The sequence below is a fragment of the Palaemon carinicauda genome, chromosome 21, assembly GCF_036898095.1.
Source record: "Palaemon carinicauda isolate YSFRI2023 chromosome 21, ASM3689809v2, whole genome shotgun sequence".
NCBI lineage: Eukaryota > Metazoa > Arthropoda > Malacostraca > Decapoda > Palaemonidae > Palaemon > Palaemon carinicauda.
In genome coordinates, this window is record NC_090745.1 from 127178939 (window position 1) to 127194244 (window position 15306).

General features: G+C 39.2%; 1 protein-coding gene across 3 annotated transcripts in view; it reads right to left on the bottom strand.

The window, feature by feature from the left end:
- The window catches only part of mon2 (Mon2 homolog, regulator of endosome-to-Golgi trafficking), a 185045-nt gene that overhangs the window by 88325 nt on the left and 81414 nt on the right, over positions 1 to 15306 (bottom strand). For all 3 annotated transcript variants that reach the window (XM_068345406.1, XM_068345405.1, XM_068345407.1), the window contains 3 exons: positions 6539 to 6736; positions 5317 to 5493; positions 4194 to 4426 (listed from right to left, as the gene is read on the bottom strand). In XM_068345406.1, the coding sequence (XP_068201507.1) occupies positions 4194 to 4426; positions 5317 to 5493; positions 6539 to 6736 (608 nt within the window). The remainder of the gene's footprint in view (positions 1 to 4193; positions 4427 to 5316; positions 5494 to 6538; positions 6737 to 15306) is intronic.

Below are 15306 nucleotides of genomic sequence, written 5' to 3' on the forward strand. Positions count from 1 at the left end.
AAGACTGAGATGGTATGGACATTTACTGAGTAGGGAGGAGGATCATGTGGGGAGGCATACTAAGGAAATGTAAGATAACAGTAGAAGAAGGGGAATACCAAGGAGATGGAGGGACTGTGTAGGGGAGGGCTTGAGAGAGGAGGGAATTAATGAACCAGAGGCACAAGATAAATACATGGAAAAGGCTCATTCAAAAGGCTGACCCCATATAGAAATGGGAATAAGCTGAATGTCAAGTAAACTGCTTGAATGGGTGAAAGAAATTATTGGTTTGATTCCATCCTTGTGAGCTGAGGTTGGGGGGTTTGGGGGAGCCAATAGGTCTATCTGTTGAGTCATCTGCAGCCATTGCCTGGCCCTCCCTGGTCCTAGCTTGGGTGGAGAGTGGGCTTGGGTGGAGAGGGGGTTTGGGTGCTGATCATATGATATATGGTCAGTCTCTAGGGCATTGTCCTGCTTGATATGGTAATGTCACTATCCCTTGCCTCTGACATTCATGAGCGGCCTTTAAATCTTTAACCTTTAAACACAAAATTGCTCAAATTGAAATCATTGAGGCCCAGTCTCCTTCCTTCTGATACTTTCTCAACCAAGAATATGTCACTGGAACTTTGACGACTTTGAACCTTTGTCGCAAGTTTCTAAAAAGGCTTCTGCAAGGGAGACATACTCTCTTGAAAGAACCAGTGTTGGTGTTACGGACTTTGAGGTTTGCTTGCCTGTGTCATAACATTAACTAAAGGTCTAAAGAAATGGTCAGGTTAAATTTTGGATCAAACAGATTTCCAATTTTTCGTTACACTAATGAAGTCTTCTGAACCAGAGCTACTTTCTAACAAATAGCTGACAATACAGATATCTTTCCTTCAAGATTAAATTTGTTTAATAATCTAGTCTTGCCAGTGCTTTCCAATAACATCTTGTCATTACAAAAAGAAACTCAAATGTTTTGACTATCCTAGCTTAGGCTGAAGGGTCTACCATTTCTTTCAGATCAGCAAAATAGAGAGCTGTAACTCCTGGGGTGCAGTTTACGAATGGCGAGATGTCTGGTTTACAATACAACTGATATGCTAGAACATATGTCACTGGTTGCCTCTAAAACACTTCAAATGAAGAGACTTTCTCCTAAGCTACTCCCTGATTGGACATCATCCCATGAGGACTTCTCTTACAAGAAAAAAAAAAAAAAACTTTTTTACAAGACCGAGAAGGACATGGTGAAACCCTCTTTGCGGCGGCCCTTGACTTCTGCCTCGAACCCCCTCCTGGCCACCATCTGCTGCTGTCATCTCATTATCATCCTGTCTATTTGTCTGTGCTTGATCAAACACAGGAATCCTGCTTTGCATCAAATAATCCAGCGATATCGCACCTCGTACAGGCTGCCAATGTACCCGGGGTCCCCCTTAGATGCAGGCCAACTTAACATCATCATCTCCTAAAGTGATCCACTAAACTGGAGAAGGCCGTGATTGTGGAAACAGTCGCACAACTCGGTCCTTCTCCAATCTCATAATGTTTCCCTTTGCGTCTTAATATATGAGTAAACGCCAAACATTTGTAAAATATTCATCGCCTTTCCAAAATCAGGTTAATTCTGACACAAAGTACTCATGAGAAGAAATAACTGGAGTAGATGCTTCTGGAAAAAGAAAAGACTCCGGATACCTAGACCTCATTACTTCTAGCAACTTACAAAAAGAAAAACAGACCTTAGTGCCTTCTTTTCTACCAAGAGAATCTTACACGACAGGATCCCCTGCTGAGCTAAAAGTTTCCTCTTCAGTATTCTTTTAATTACAAGAATTTAAGTAAAATAATGGTGTCTACTTTCTTCTTTTATCCTTCAAGATTGGAAGCTTTCATACTACTGGTGCTTCCATCTGTCTTGCCATTGCCACTTCCATGTCCAATTATGCTTCCTTATCTACTGATTCTTCTATTCTTACTTACGTTCTTGTGTTCGACAACTCTTTTACCTTCATTCTCGTGTACATTCTTGCTTACACATCTATTCTTGATTCCTATTATGAAATCTCACATTTTACTTTTTTCCATAAAAGAGACTATGGTAGTAATCTACCCTTCTATAAAACTTGCATTTAATGGCTTGCAATAAAAGGGAAGATGAATCAAATAAAAAGTTGTACGTAATTGATAACAAACCAATCATAAATGCAAAGTCTCACATCAAAACAAATATCTTGTCTATTCTTGATAAGCCCACAGACATCCTTAGGGGATCTAAAATACAAATAGGACAATTTTGTTCTTTGACACAGAATGCCTGCTTCAGCACAATTGAACATACGAGATGTAAACGACGAAGAATAATACAGCAAGCACATCACTATGCCTATTCTCTATTCATCAACTTTTGTATCTGGGTCTGTATAGGATGGTATAAACAGTCACAGAGGTTGAGAAGTTCTTGAGAGAGCCACGGACACCTTACCATTTCTTCTCAAATATTAATCACTATGGAGAGGTTCCGACACTTTTGTGTTGGCTCTTGGCCTCAAGTTATTTAATCTCATTGGCTGAGACACTCATAGCATTCATAACAGTCGCATGAAAAATTGGGGAGCTTTTAGAAGAAAGAATGTGAGGAATAATAGGAGTAAGAACTTGTACAGGAGTAGAGAACCTAAATTAGCTCTATCTTCATATGACCTAACATCAGGGCTTGACTGACCCTGAAGGCACCAATTAGCAGGCAAGTACTGCCACTCCTTTCCAAAGGAGAACAATCGCTATAAGCACCAAAAAGGACTTCCCATGTAACTACCTTCTTTGTCCTCTTCTCAAAAAAAAAAAAAAAAAATCTGATGAAGGGAATGGAGGAAGGAAAAAGAGATTGGTAGAGGAAGAGGAGAGCAGGTGAACTTTCCTTTCCCTTACCAGCCATTCTTTCTTATGGTCACAAAGTAATCATGATCAGGGCAACCAATAATAACTGCACTCCCTATGAGGAGCAAGCTACAAGACAAACCACAACACTGGGGTTTTGTCACATGGGAAGCACTGGAAACACTTAATGACAGTGCACTACACAGGGATCACTATTCAGGAAAATGTCAGTGCCTGGCATGCCCGTCAGACGAATCATTTTCCTTATCAGGCACACAAGTACGGGCAACATTCAGGTAACTCTCTCCCAAGGCATAGAAACTACCACAAAGCGAGACGAGTGAAGCTTTGAGTTCATCATCTTCCTGATTGGAAAAGCAAGAACAATAATGCAAAAATGAGGTGCTTCTTACAGTCACATGGGGGTTTTAAAGGATTGTATTCTTATCTTCACCACATGGTTACTTTTCAGTGCACTTCCGTTAACAAGCAAAAGAGCTACGAAAAACAAAACCAACACTTATCACAAACAAATGTAAGAAAAGATCTAAAAGTCAAGAGAACAGAGCGACAGTATGTCTGTATCTGTTGAGACCCACGACAAAAGTGGCTATTCTGTGACAGGTGGATGGAAAGGGTTTGCCTTTGTACCACCTGTCATTAACCAACTACTCTACCTTGTTAATGATGCAATGGCTATTCCAGTTTTGCTGAAAATACCTGTACCTTTATTTCAAAGGACAAAAGGTTTACGTAGGCAAAGATACAAACCAAAGTTAAGATTATGTTGATAAGTAATAAATCTTGTCTCATGCTTAAAGTTAAAATTACAACTTTCTGTTTAGTACAGGTATGATTTAGTGATATTGGACAGGGTAGAACTAACAAAATGGTGTCACATTCTAGGTTGAACAAAAAAGTATTCAGAGAGTTCTGTCTTCTGTGGTAAAACCAGCATAATGGTAGTGAACACGTAGGCAGCCAGGAGTAAAAGACGAGTAATTAGTGAAAACTTTGGCTTATAAGAAAGGGTTCTGGCACTAATGTGTTTTTTTATTCTCAGTCTGTTCCCTACTGCAAAATGTCCTGTCATTGGCTTTTGGAATTCATGAGCAATTATCAAAACTCTAAACCATCATATGGGTTGATTTTCTGGGGTAATATGTAGTATTCATCTGTTTTTTAAGAATGCAATCTACATAAGCATAGAAAAACAAATTACCATACAATAATTGATGGCCTTTGAAATTATCATTATCTAAGCAAAAAATTAAACCTGCAATTAAAAAAGTAAATTTCAACAGACACTAAGCCCAAAAAGGAATTACATGTCCACTTACTATAGTGATTTGGCCTGTCCTGTAGGGATGTTGACACAAAGGGGCAAATAAACACCCCTGTAGAAGAAGGCAGGTTGTGGAGAGACACCAGGACCTACAGGCATACCAGCCAGCAAGGCAGGGGACTGACCCTGAGAGCCTCCTTGGCCACCACCGGCCAGCTGAGCTGCCATACTTGATTGAGGAGAGATGAAGAGGGACTGAACAAAGGCTCCCATGCTGTTAACTATATCCTGAAGAAGGAAAAAGTTTATTACAATCACAAATTTCCAATGTAGGAGTTACAAGGTTGTGTGGTATTCAACACAAGAATCTTCAATGCTATTATAGTCTACACAGTATTCTAGTTTCTTCCTGCTGTGATCAGACTATGGAATGATCTTAATCTGGTACTTGAATCAGCGATATCTCAAAAGTTTAAACATGTTTAGTGATTCTATGTTCAACAGGCTAAATAAAATCTCATTTCCTAGTTTATACGACTTATCTAACATTGTTACTGATTTTGATATGTTTTCTTGTTGGACCCCTAGGGTTTATAGCATTCTGCTTTTCCCAATTAGGGTTGTAGCATGGCTATTGATAATAATAATAATAATAATAATAATAATGATAATAATAATAATAATAAACAATATTAATAATGATATTGATGATAATGAAGAATCAGTAAAATAATTACACATTTTGCTGAAAGACACTCAAAAAATCAAATGAGTTACGGAAATTAGGTGGTAATCAGCATGGCTAGAGCTATCACAAATATATTTACCCAATGGAGTAATATCACAAATTTTGATAAGACTGCTAGGTATTATAAAGAGTGCCAAAGACGATATTGTTTACCAGATAAGGCCACAACTGACATGCACAACTATAATATACAATGCGGAAAACAACATGAATGAGGGAGAGTTGGAATTACAGTACAGTACAGTATTTCAATTATTTAACAATTGATGTTGAAAAGACAGAGCACCATCTAGGGAAGCAAGGTGAACCACAGGTAAAGTTTTCTTTAAAATAATAACACATTGTTAATACAATACCATTCAATGAAAAATAATAACTATCCAGTTTTATATCTCTCTACAGCACTATACATAATAGAATGTCAACATACCTGAAATATCTTTGTTGAATGAGGTTTCATATCATAATTAGTGCAAAACGACTGCAAAAGATTGGGCTGGATGGCTAACTTGTGCAAGACTTCTAAGGCTAAACCTCTCTGCCACATGGGTCGATCTCCATCTAAAAATTTCACCATCAATGATAGGAAGATTTCACACTGAGTAACCTGAAAAAATGTAATATGAATGGTGAGAGCTTGTATGCTAAACTGAAGTAATGGACACAATATGAAACATGATTCCTATGAAGGGAATGGTTTAAAATAGAATTAAACCTTTAACTTTTGAAAATTGTGCTCATATACTATCTCATAGTGGAAGTTATCAATCTTTGTCTGCAATACCTTTTAAAACATCTAAAGATTTCCTTGTGATTAATTGTCAAAATACTGATGAATTCAAATGATGCCACACAAATGAAGAATCTATAATTTTCCACAGATGTCTTTCTGCTGATGAAGGCTGAGAAACCAATTTAAAATTATTCTATCCTAAATAACAAACAATTGGTTGGACAATAGGACATCATGCATAACCAACCACAAATTTTATATTTGTTCTAAAGCTTTATTCAAGACAGAAATGTTTTGGCACCACTCTTCATCTGGTCACTTTGGATAGCTAATATTCACCAACATAGATTCTTGCTACATTTTTTGTGTGGACAGTCCTTTTCACCAACAAAATGCTAAGAGTGGATTTGCTTCTGGTCATAGTTTAAAGGCAATATCAATTTAGAAATTTTTGTTTCCTCAGAATTATGTGCTTTTCACTTAACCTTTCATTCTTTGTGTATTTTTTTATATAAAACATTACGTAAAACTCCTCAGTTTAAACATGTTACAATTTACCTAATGAATTTTATCTGAGATATCTTAAATAAACAGTAGAATTTTGTATTTTTACTAAGCCTTACAGTTCCATCTCAAAAATTGGAAATAACACACTTTTCTAAATATCCTTTTCCTTACAACTCCTTTGCTGAAGCCAGAACAAAGAGAACTTAATAATAAAAACCTAAGTCCATGGCCTTCAGCTGCTACTCCTTCCCATACCGGAAAGGTAACAGCTTGATGTTATTCCTTACAAAACATGTAAATAAACAAAAATTCAAAAATGTATTTCTTTACTTCATTAGCTTACTTAATGACCGACATACAAACAGCATTAGATGAAATTCCTGAGTTTTTCATAAAAAAAAAACGTACTTACTAGTAATGGATAATACTTCTGTATTAATACAGAGACAACCCTGAGAAGTCTCATAGCTATGGGGAAATATGGCTTGTCTAAAGGAGTTGCTTGCTGCACACTTGCTGGCACTGAAGCTCGGTACTTTATGTTCGGAGAAAACAGCTTTATCACCAACGCGCACACACGTTCCTTCAGCAAAAAGTTGAACTCGGGATGCTGCAAGTAAAGATCCAACGAGATATTACACTTGTGAAGATCTGGTTTTGCTTGTTACACTACTTCTCAAATACATCTATTAATAACATAAAAGCAAGTAAACTAGCACTCAAGCAAATTAAGAAGGAAAAGAAAATTATAACTTAATACGGTGATATTTTATGGTAAATAAAAGCTTTCCAAATAAGCCATAAAATCAGACATAAAAGTAAAAACCATAAAGCATAATAACTGTTCTCCTAGCTAAATCAGAGAGACTATAATACTCTATATGGATATATGTATGATATTCTCAAAGTGTAAAAAAAAAAAAAGACGTTAAATAGCCATAAATACTTTTTTTTTAAATTGGCAGGCTATAATTTTTGCCAAAAATCTTACACCTTAATCTTTATATTGATAAAAAACCTGTAACTTTACTAATCTCTTGATGCCCCACTTGAAATATTGCTATCAAAATTCTGAATATCTGATAAAGAACAGTAGTACTGTATAGTACTTAGGGAACTGTCATATAACTTTCCCACCTAAAGGAGCACTTTTTCCAGGGAACAAAATACAGTACTATTCAGTACTGTAGTACTGTAATTCTGTTTACAAGTAATTTGGAATACAGGCATATGAAATTTCAAATAGGTATACGAGTATTGTATCGGTCTGCGAGCAAAAATTTCCCTCATTATGCGCATTTTTGTCTGTGGACAAGTACTTACTAGACTAGCAGGAAATCAGTCATGCGGTGCCCACACCCAACACATGCAGTCTCCACGCCGTGTTCAAGTGATCTTTATCTCATTTTCGTGCCATTTTAAAGAAAAGGCGAAAACAATTTTCTCTAGATAAGTTCATTGTCCAAACTGATTGTAAGATTGTAAAATAAAGATGATGAAATGTCCACAAAGTATAAATTAAGAGATTTGGTTAATGATAGTAAACACCATTCAGGAGAGAGAACTAAAGATAATTTACCCAAAGTTCTCTCTCATCTCCAAACTGACAGCCACGACTCTCCTCAATATTTCTATTTTTTTCTATGCATTTTTAATTTGTATTTGTTAGGTTGTTTGACTTTTAAACAACCTAGTTTAAATTTTTTAACTGCCCTCTTTTTCTTTGTCAAGGCGGGAGTCTTTGTTTACTTTTGTCACATTGTGAGTGACAAGAGTCAGTCAGGTTTGGGAAGCCAGATTGACAGGTTCACGTGATGCAGTCGAGAACGAGCAGCAACAACAGTTTTTGAAGTATCACCTAGTTGATGGTGATGGTCCTGATATAGCAACCCAGCTCCCGAGGTCGAGATGGTGACCAAACCATAGTTACCAGTTTTGAAGAGATATCTTCGGTGGCAGCAAAGTGGCTGTCGCATCGACACTGTCGTGGTCGTTCCCGTAGTGTTCGATGGTCGTCCTCGAGGATCATTGATCGTTTGTGGATATTTGATATGTTGGAAGAGCAGTGTATGGCTCTTCAGTAATTATGGTTTTGTATCGTGTTGAGCAAGTATTAGCTCTTGTTATTTAGTGAGGAGCAAGTGTATGGGCTCGTCTTTATTATTTTATTGATAATGAGAAGATTCTCTTATTGATTTGTCATTACTGCTGCTTACTGTGGTTTTGTTGATGAATTCTGATAATTGTATTTATCATTTACTTTAACTTTAAGTTTTCTGTATTTGTAATTTTGAATGTTGTCTGAATTTATGGTGGTGATCATTTGGGTCACTGTGCTTCCAATTACCTGTGCTCATTGTAATTATTGTATATATTTTTTGTATAATAAACTAGGTTAAGGTACTTAAGTATTTTCTGTTTTACCCACCCCTTTGGTTGTTGCAGTCCATCGGTTCATTCCAGTCCCAATTCTTTTAGTATTTTAAAAGAACCTGATGAACCATTAAGACGGTTCATAACAGTATTCATTTCTCTATAATTTGCTGTTTATATAACATTAAGAACATTTAGAAATTAGGGTATATGTGTATCTACGGACATGTGGACTGCAGCGGGTGTATTCCCTTTATTCCTTATGGGAAAAACTGCATTGGTTTACAAGCATTTTGGGTTACAAGCTTGGTCCTAGAATGGATTAAACTCGTATACCAAGGTTCTAGTGTATATGGTACTACCAGAAATATGTGTAGTACTGAAAAGTTATGGCAATTTGATTAGCAGCCAAAGTTGCATTTGTTTCTAGATTGTTATATTCATTCATTTCATATTTTCTTTTCATTTAGTCATCCAGCTCCGTAACTCTATCCTTCATTATTTTTCATTATTTTACCAACAAAACCTTTTGACAAGCAGTTATGTGGTATGAATGATGATAATAACTACTATAATAACAATACCAAAATTACTTATTCCAAGACAGTCCACGTAGTTGGAGTAATTATATTAGCAGTAAATAAACCTTCTTTACAAATAGAACAAAGGATTAAAGTTGTTACTATTAATAGCTGTGAATACAAATCCTTTATTAATAGATTTACGTATTGATTTAATTAAATTTTACCACATAAAATCCTTTCCTGATTAACCTCCAGAAAAGCTTTCTATTATCTCCATAAATTTACTGAGTAACCAAGACTCCAAAGTATATTTGGACAATTCTATCCTGTTCGTAATACTAGGCAGGCAGTTAATTCTAATAGCCAGGCCTTCTCCATCATGAGGCTCAATACTACGCAGTACTCTAGAAGTTTTATTCCAGCTGTTACCAAGTTGTGGAATGATCTTCCTAATCGGGTAGTTGAATCAGTAGAACTTCAAAAGTTCAAAAGTTCAAAGTTGGAGCAAATGCTTTTTTGTTGACCAGGCAGACATGAGTCTTTTTATAGTTTATTTATGACATATCTGTTTTTGATGTTGTTAATAGTTTATATTTGACATGTCTGTTTTGACGTTGTTACTTTTTTTAGAATGATTTATTGTTAATTTGTTCTCTTCATTTATTTATTTCCTTATTTCCTTTCCTCACTGGGCTGTTTTTCCCTGTTGGAGCCCCTGGGCTTGTAGCATCTTGCTTTTCCAACTAGGGTTGTAGCTTGGATAGTAATAATAATAATAATAATAATAATATTGTACTACAAATTCCATTAAGAAAATGAGAACAGTTACTACCCTGTATGTTTGTGTATTGACTGCTATTTGGAACAAAACCCCAAGAAAATTGTTACCGTATTTTTTTTTTTGTCTTAACTCCTATACTTACTATTCCTATCAAATTTAAATCATTTAGGTGAAATTATTACTTTTATAAAAAAAGACATTAAAAGCTACTTCAAAAAACAAACACAGCCAACAAACAAAAATTCTCAATCAATAAAAATCTTAAACAAAAAACAAAAAACTTACAAATCAAAACTACAAAGCTAGCAAAATTACAACAAATGCTTCACCAATAATTCACAAACAAACAAATAGTTATCTTTAACACTGAATTTAAAAATTCATTAATGACATCAATAAATCAAGGTAACTTATTTACTTAACCTTAAAAATTTCTTAGCCTTCATGGTATAATTCCTTCAACTTAGACAAAGCTTTAAAATAACATTGCTCAATATACAGTAGATCAAAAGGTCTTCAGGCTAGTTTATATACTAGTGAGCATTAATTCTAACAAATATATATCTACAAGCTATACTATATTGCCACCATTGCTCTGTTTAAACTAATATTTTTAAGTAACTAATTAATCAATATCTCTTTCTCCCCATTACGCTGACATATTTCAATACTTGGGTTATATAATCTACAAAACTCCTCTAACAGAAATGAGATCTACAACTTACATTCCTAAAATATCTAACTAATATCTAAATAATCATTCCAATAATATAAATCCACTGAATATAAAGGCCTAAAATCATCCCACAATTCTATAGACCACTACATCAATAATAGCACTTACAATGAATAAATCTGTAAACTTATTTCTGATAATTCTTCCAACATAATGACTAAACTCTCAGTACAAAAACCTAAAATACTTTTGAAATTATTTAGCTCATTAAAATACCGTATGTATCATAGCCTGTACAAAACAATCATACATGAATTAATAGCTACTTACTGAACAACTACAAAAATGTTATTTTCCTTAGTAAAATAAATTTCTGTTGCTCGACAGAAAAAACCTACGGTCGGGATACGCCAGCGATCGCTATACAGGTGGGGGTGTACAACAACAGCGCCATCTGTCGAGTAGGTACTCAGGTACTTCTTGTCAACAAGAACCAATTTTCTCCTCGGTCCACTGGGTCTCTATGGGGAGGAAGGGAGGGTCCTTAAATTCATGATCATCGGGTAAGTATATTCAAAAATTTATTTTACTAAGGAAAATAACATTTTTCAATATTAATCTTACCCGATGATCATGTAGTTGATTCACACCCAGGGGGGTGGGTGGAGACCAGCATACATGTTAACATAAGAAGCTAAGTATCCCGTATTTCATTTTAGCAGTTATTCAAAATAACAAACATAAAATAAATAAGTACCTGGTAAGGAAGACGACTTGAACAATTACTCTGCCTTTTTAAGTACGTCTTCCTTACGGAGCCTCGCGATCCTCATAGGATGCTGAGCGACTCCTAGGAGCTGAAGTATGAAGGGTTGCAACCCATACTAAAGGTCCTCATCAAAACCTCTAATCTAGGCGCTTCTCAAGAAATGATTTTGACCACCCGCTAAATCAAGTAGGATGCGAAAGGCTTCTTAGCCTTCCGGACAACCCAAAAATATTTCAAGAGAAAGATTAAAAAGGTTCTGGAATAAGGGAATTGTAGTGGTGGAGCCCCCACCACTACTGCACTCGTTGCTACGAATGGTCCCAGAGTGTAGCAGTTCTCGTAAAGAGACTGGACATTCTTAAGATAAAAGACGCGAACACTGATTTGCTTTTCCAATAGGTTGCGTCGAATATAATTTGCAGAGATCTATTTTGTTCAAAGGCCACGGAAGTTGTGACAGCTCTAACTTCGTGTGTCCTTACCTTCAGCCAAGCTTGGTCTTCCTCATTCAGAAGGGAATGAGCTTCTCGTATTAACAGTCTGATAAAATAGGATAAAGAATTCTCTGACATAGGCAAAGATGGATTCTTAACTGAACACCATAAAGCTTCAGACGGGCCTCGTAAAGGTTTTTAAAATAGAACTTAAGAGCTCTTACAGGACATAATACTCTTCTAGTTCATTTCCAACCATACGATAAGTTTGGAATATCGAACGATATTGGTCAAGGCCGAGAAGGCAGCTCGTGTTTGGCTAGAAAACCAAGTTGTAGAACATGTAGCCGTTTCGGATGAGAATCCGATGTTCTTGCTGAAGGCATGAATCTCACTGACTCTTTTAGCTGTGGTTAAGCATATCAGGAAAAGAGTCTTAAAGGTGAGATCTTTCAGGGAGGCTGATTGAAGTGGTTCGAACCTGTCTGACATAAGGAATCTTAGAACCACGTCTAAATTCCAACCAGGTGTAACCAAACGACGCTCCTTCGTGGTCTCAAAAGACTTAAGGAGGTCCTGTAGATCTTTATTGTTGGAAAGATCTAAGCCTCTGTGACGGAAGACTGATGCCAACATGCTTCTGTAACCCTTGATAGTGGGAGCTGAAAGAGATCGTTCTTTCCTCAGATATAAGAGGAAGTCAGCTATTTGAGTTACATAGGTACTGGTCGAGGATACGGATACTGACTTGCACCAGTTTCGGAAGATTTCCCACTTCGATTGGTAGACTCTAAGGGTGGATGTTCTCCTTGCTCTAGCAATTGCTCTGGTTGCCTCCTTCGAAAAATCTCTAGTTCTCGAGAGTCTTTCGATATTCAGAAGGCAGTCAGACGAAGAGCGTGGAGGCCTTGGAGTACCTTCTTTACGCGTGGCAGACGTAGCAGGTCCACCCTTAGGGGAAGTGTTCTGGGAACGTCTACTAGCCATCGAAGTACCTCGGTGAGTTATTCTCTCGCGGGCCAGAGAGAAGCAACTAGCGTCAACTTTGTCCCCTCGTGAGAGGCGAACTTCTGCAGTACCTTGTTGACAATCTAGAACGGAGGGAATGCATATAGATCTAGATGTGACCAATCTAGTAGAAAGGCATCTATATGAACTACTGCTGGGTCCGGGATAGGTGAGCAAAGTATTGGGAGCCTCTAGGTCATCGAGGTTGCGAAGAGATCTATGGTTGGCTGGCCCCAGGTGGCCCAAAGTCTCTTGCATACATCCTTGTGGAGGGTCCAATATGTTGGAATTATTTGTCCCTTCCTACTGAGACAATCTGCTATGACATTCAAGTTGCCTTGGATGAACCTCGTTACTAGTGAAAAGTCTAGACCTGTTGAACAGGAGAGGAGGTCTCTTGCAAACTCGTACCATGTCAGAGAGTAGGTCCCTCCTTGTTTGGAGATGTACGTCAAAGCAGGGTGTTGACCGTGTTCACCTCCACCACTTTGCCTTGAAGGAGAGACCTGAAGCTTTTCCAGGTCAGACGTACTGCCAGAAGCTTCTTGCAGTTGAAATGCATTGTCCTTTGACTCGAGTTCCATAATCCCGAGCATTCCCTACCGCCTAATGTCGCACCCCAGCCTACGTCCGATGCATCCGAGAAGAGAACGTGGTTGGGAGTCTGAACAGTCAGGGGAAGACCCTTCCAAAGGTTGATAAAGTCCTTTCACCAAGTCAGACCAGACTTTAACTTACCGGAAACCGGGATCGAGACCGCTTCTAGCGTCTAGTCTTTTTCCAGTGAAAGCTAGATGATACAGAAGAGGACGGAGGTGTAGTCTTCCAAGTGACACAAAAAGAACCACGGATGACAGTGTCCTAACCAGACTCATCCACAGCCTGACAGGGCAGTGTTCCTTCTTCAGCATCTTCTGGATGGATAGCAGGGCTGGGGGTTGATCGTCTTGTTCAGCAATGTCCTCATCAGAGGGTTCCTCATTCGAAACTGATGAGGAAACGGCAACGGAGTGGGCAACGTCTGACTCGCTGAATCCGGTCGCACTGGTGGATGCGTGACGGAGCCGGACACAAGATCATGGTACTGCTGCACAGTCTGTGAACTGTCAACCATGGGGACGCGAGGAAGTACAGCGTCAACCCGAAACTGTGAAGACTGTCTGGGTTGTGCAGTCAACCCCCTACAGGGTTGCTGAGGTTGCCGCACTGCGTCACAACAAGTCATCTCTGCTGGTTGTTGAACGTCTTCCTAGTGACACACTGAACGTCCACAACCACCTCCGAGAGTCGCTTAACGTCAACGTGCGACTGGCAACCCACACTGGGTCGCACCGGTGGAGGAACCATCTCAACTGGCTGACGTGAGTAGGATACCTCAGCGTCAACAGGGCGTACAACCAACCGGTAGGAAGGTTGTTGGCTAGAAGGTTCTTCTCCGTAAAAAATCCTCTAACAAGGACACAAGCTTGGACTGCATGTCTTGCAACAAAGCCCATTAGGGTCTATGGGAGCAGGTGTGGCAACAGACGGGGTTAGCGACTGAAGTGGAACCATTGATCATCCCTGGAAGCCTTGTTATGCTTTAATTAAAGTCCATAGGAGGCTAAGCAGCTTAAGGCTCCTCTCCAAATGACAGAGTCCTCAAAGGAATATCAGAAGGAGGGAGAACAGCACTTTCTCATCTATAGGAACCATGTCCGAGAAAAGTTAGGTTATCTCAGTGAGGGTCTCACTGGTGCAAAAGCAGCAGACCAGAAGGCAACGTTATGTAACTGCTTGACAGTCTGTGAACTGTCAAAAACTGAACTGTCAACCACAACAGGTGCGTGAGGACATACAGCACTGGTGCATTAGTAGCAGACCAGAAGGCAACGTCATGTAACTGCTTGACAGTCTGTGAGCTGGCAACAACCAAAGCTGTGTGGGGAAGCCTCAACTCCTGACTGACTAGTCTGCTGCGGGTGAGTGGCGGTAACCACAGTGGGTTGCGGAGGCTGACACACCGTGTCAAAACACGGCAGCTTGTGGTAGCTCACGCACGGCAACGGAGTGCTCCGTGTGTCTGTGGGAGTCAGCATACGTCTGGCAGGGCCGACTGCGCATGGGTGGAGGAGCTCTCACAACAAGAGTGTGGGAGCAGGCAGCCATGCTGGGCGCACAACCGTGGCAGGTTGTAGGCAAACGGGTGCATCGTCAACCTTCTCCGCAGTCGGAGTGTGGGAGCAGGCAACAACTAAAGCGGAGTGGTGGTGCGTGGTGGGGACTGCCGTGGGTTGCGGAAACTAACGCATCGCGTCAAAACACGGCAGCTTGACTCCACCTTCCCACTGCTGATGCGGTAGCTCACGCATGTTAACGGAGGGAGCCGCACGTCGGCTAACGTTAACATGCGTCTGGCAGGGTCGATTGCGCATCGGAGGTGGAGCTCTCCGCAGCCGGAGTGTGGGAGCAGGCAGCCTCAGCGTGAGCTGGGGGCACAACAGTGGCAGGTTGTAGGCTAACGAGAGCAGAGTCAACCTTCTCCGCACGAAACTCCTGCATAACCGCAGCTAACTGAGTCTGCATAGACTGCAGTAAAGACCACTTAGGGTCTACAAAAAACGGCAACAGACGGA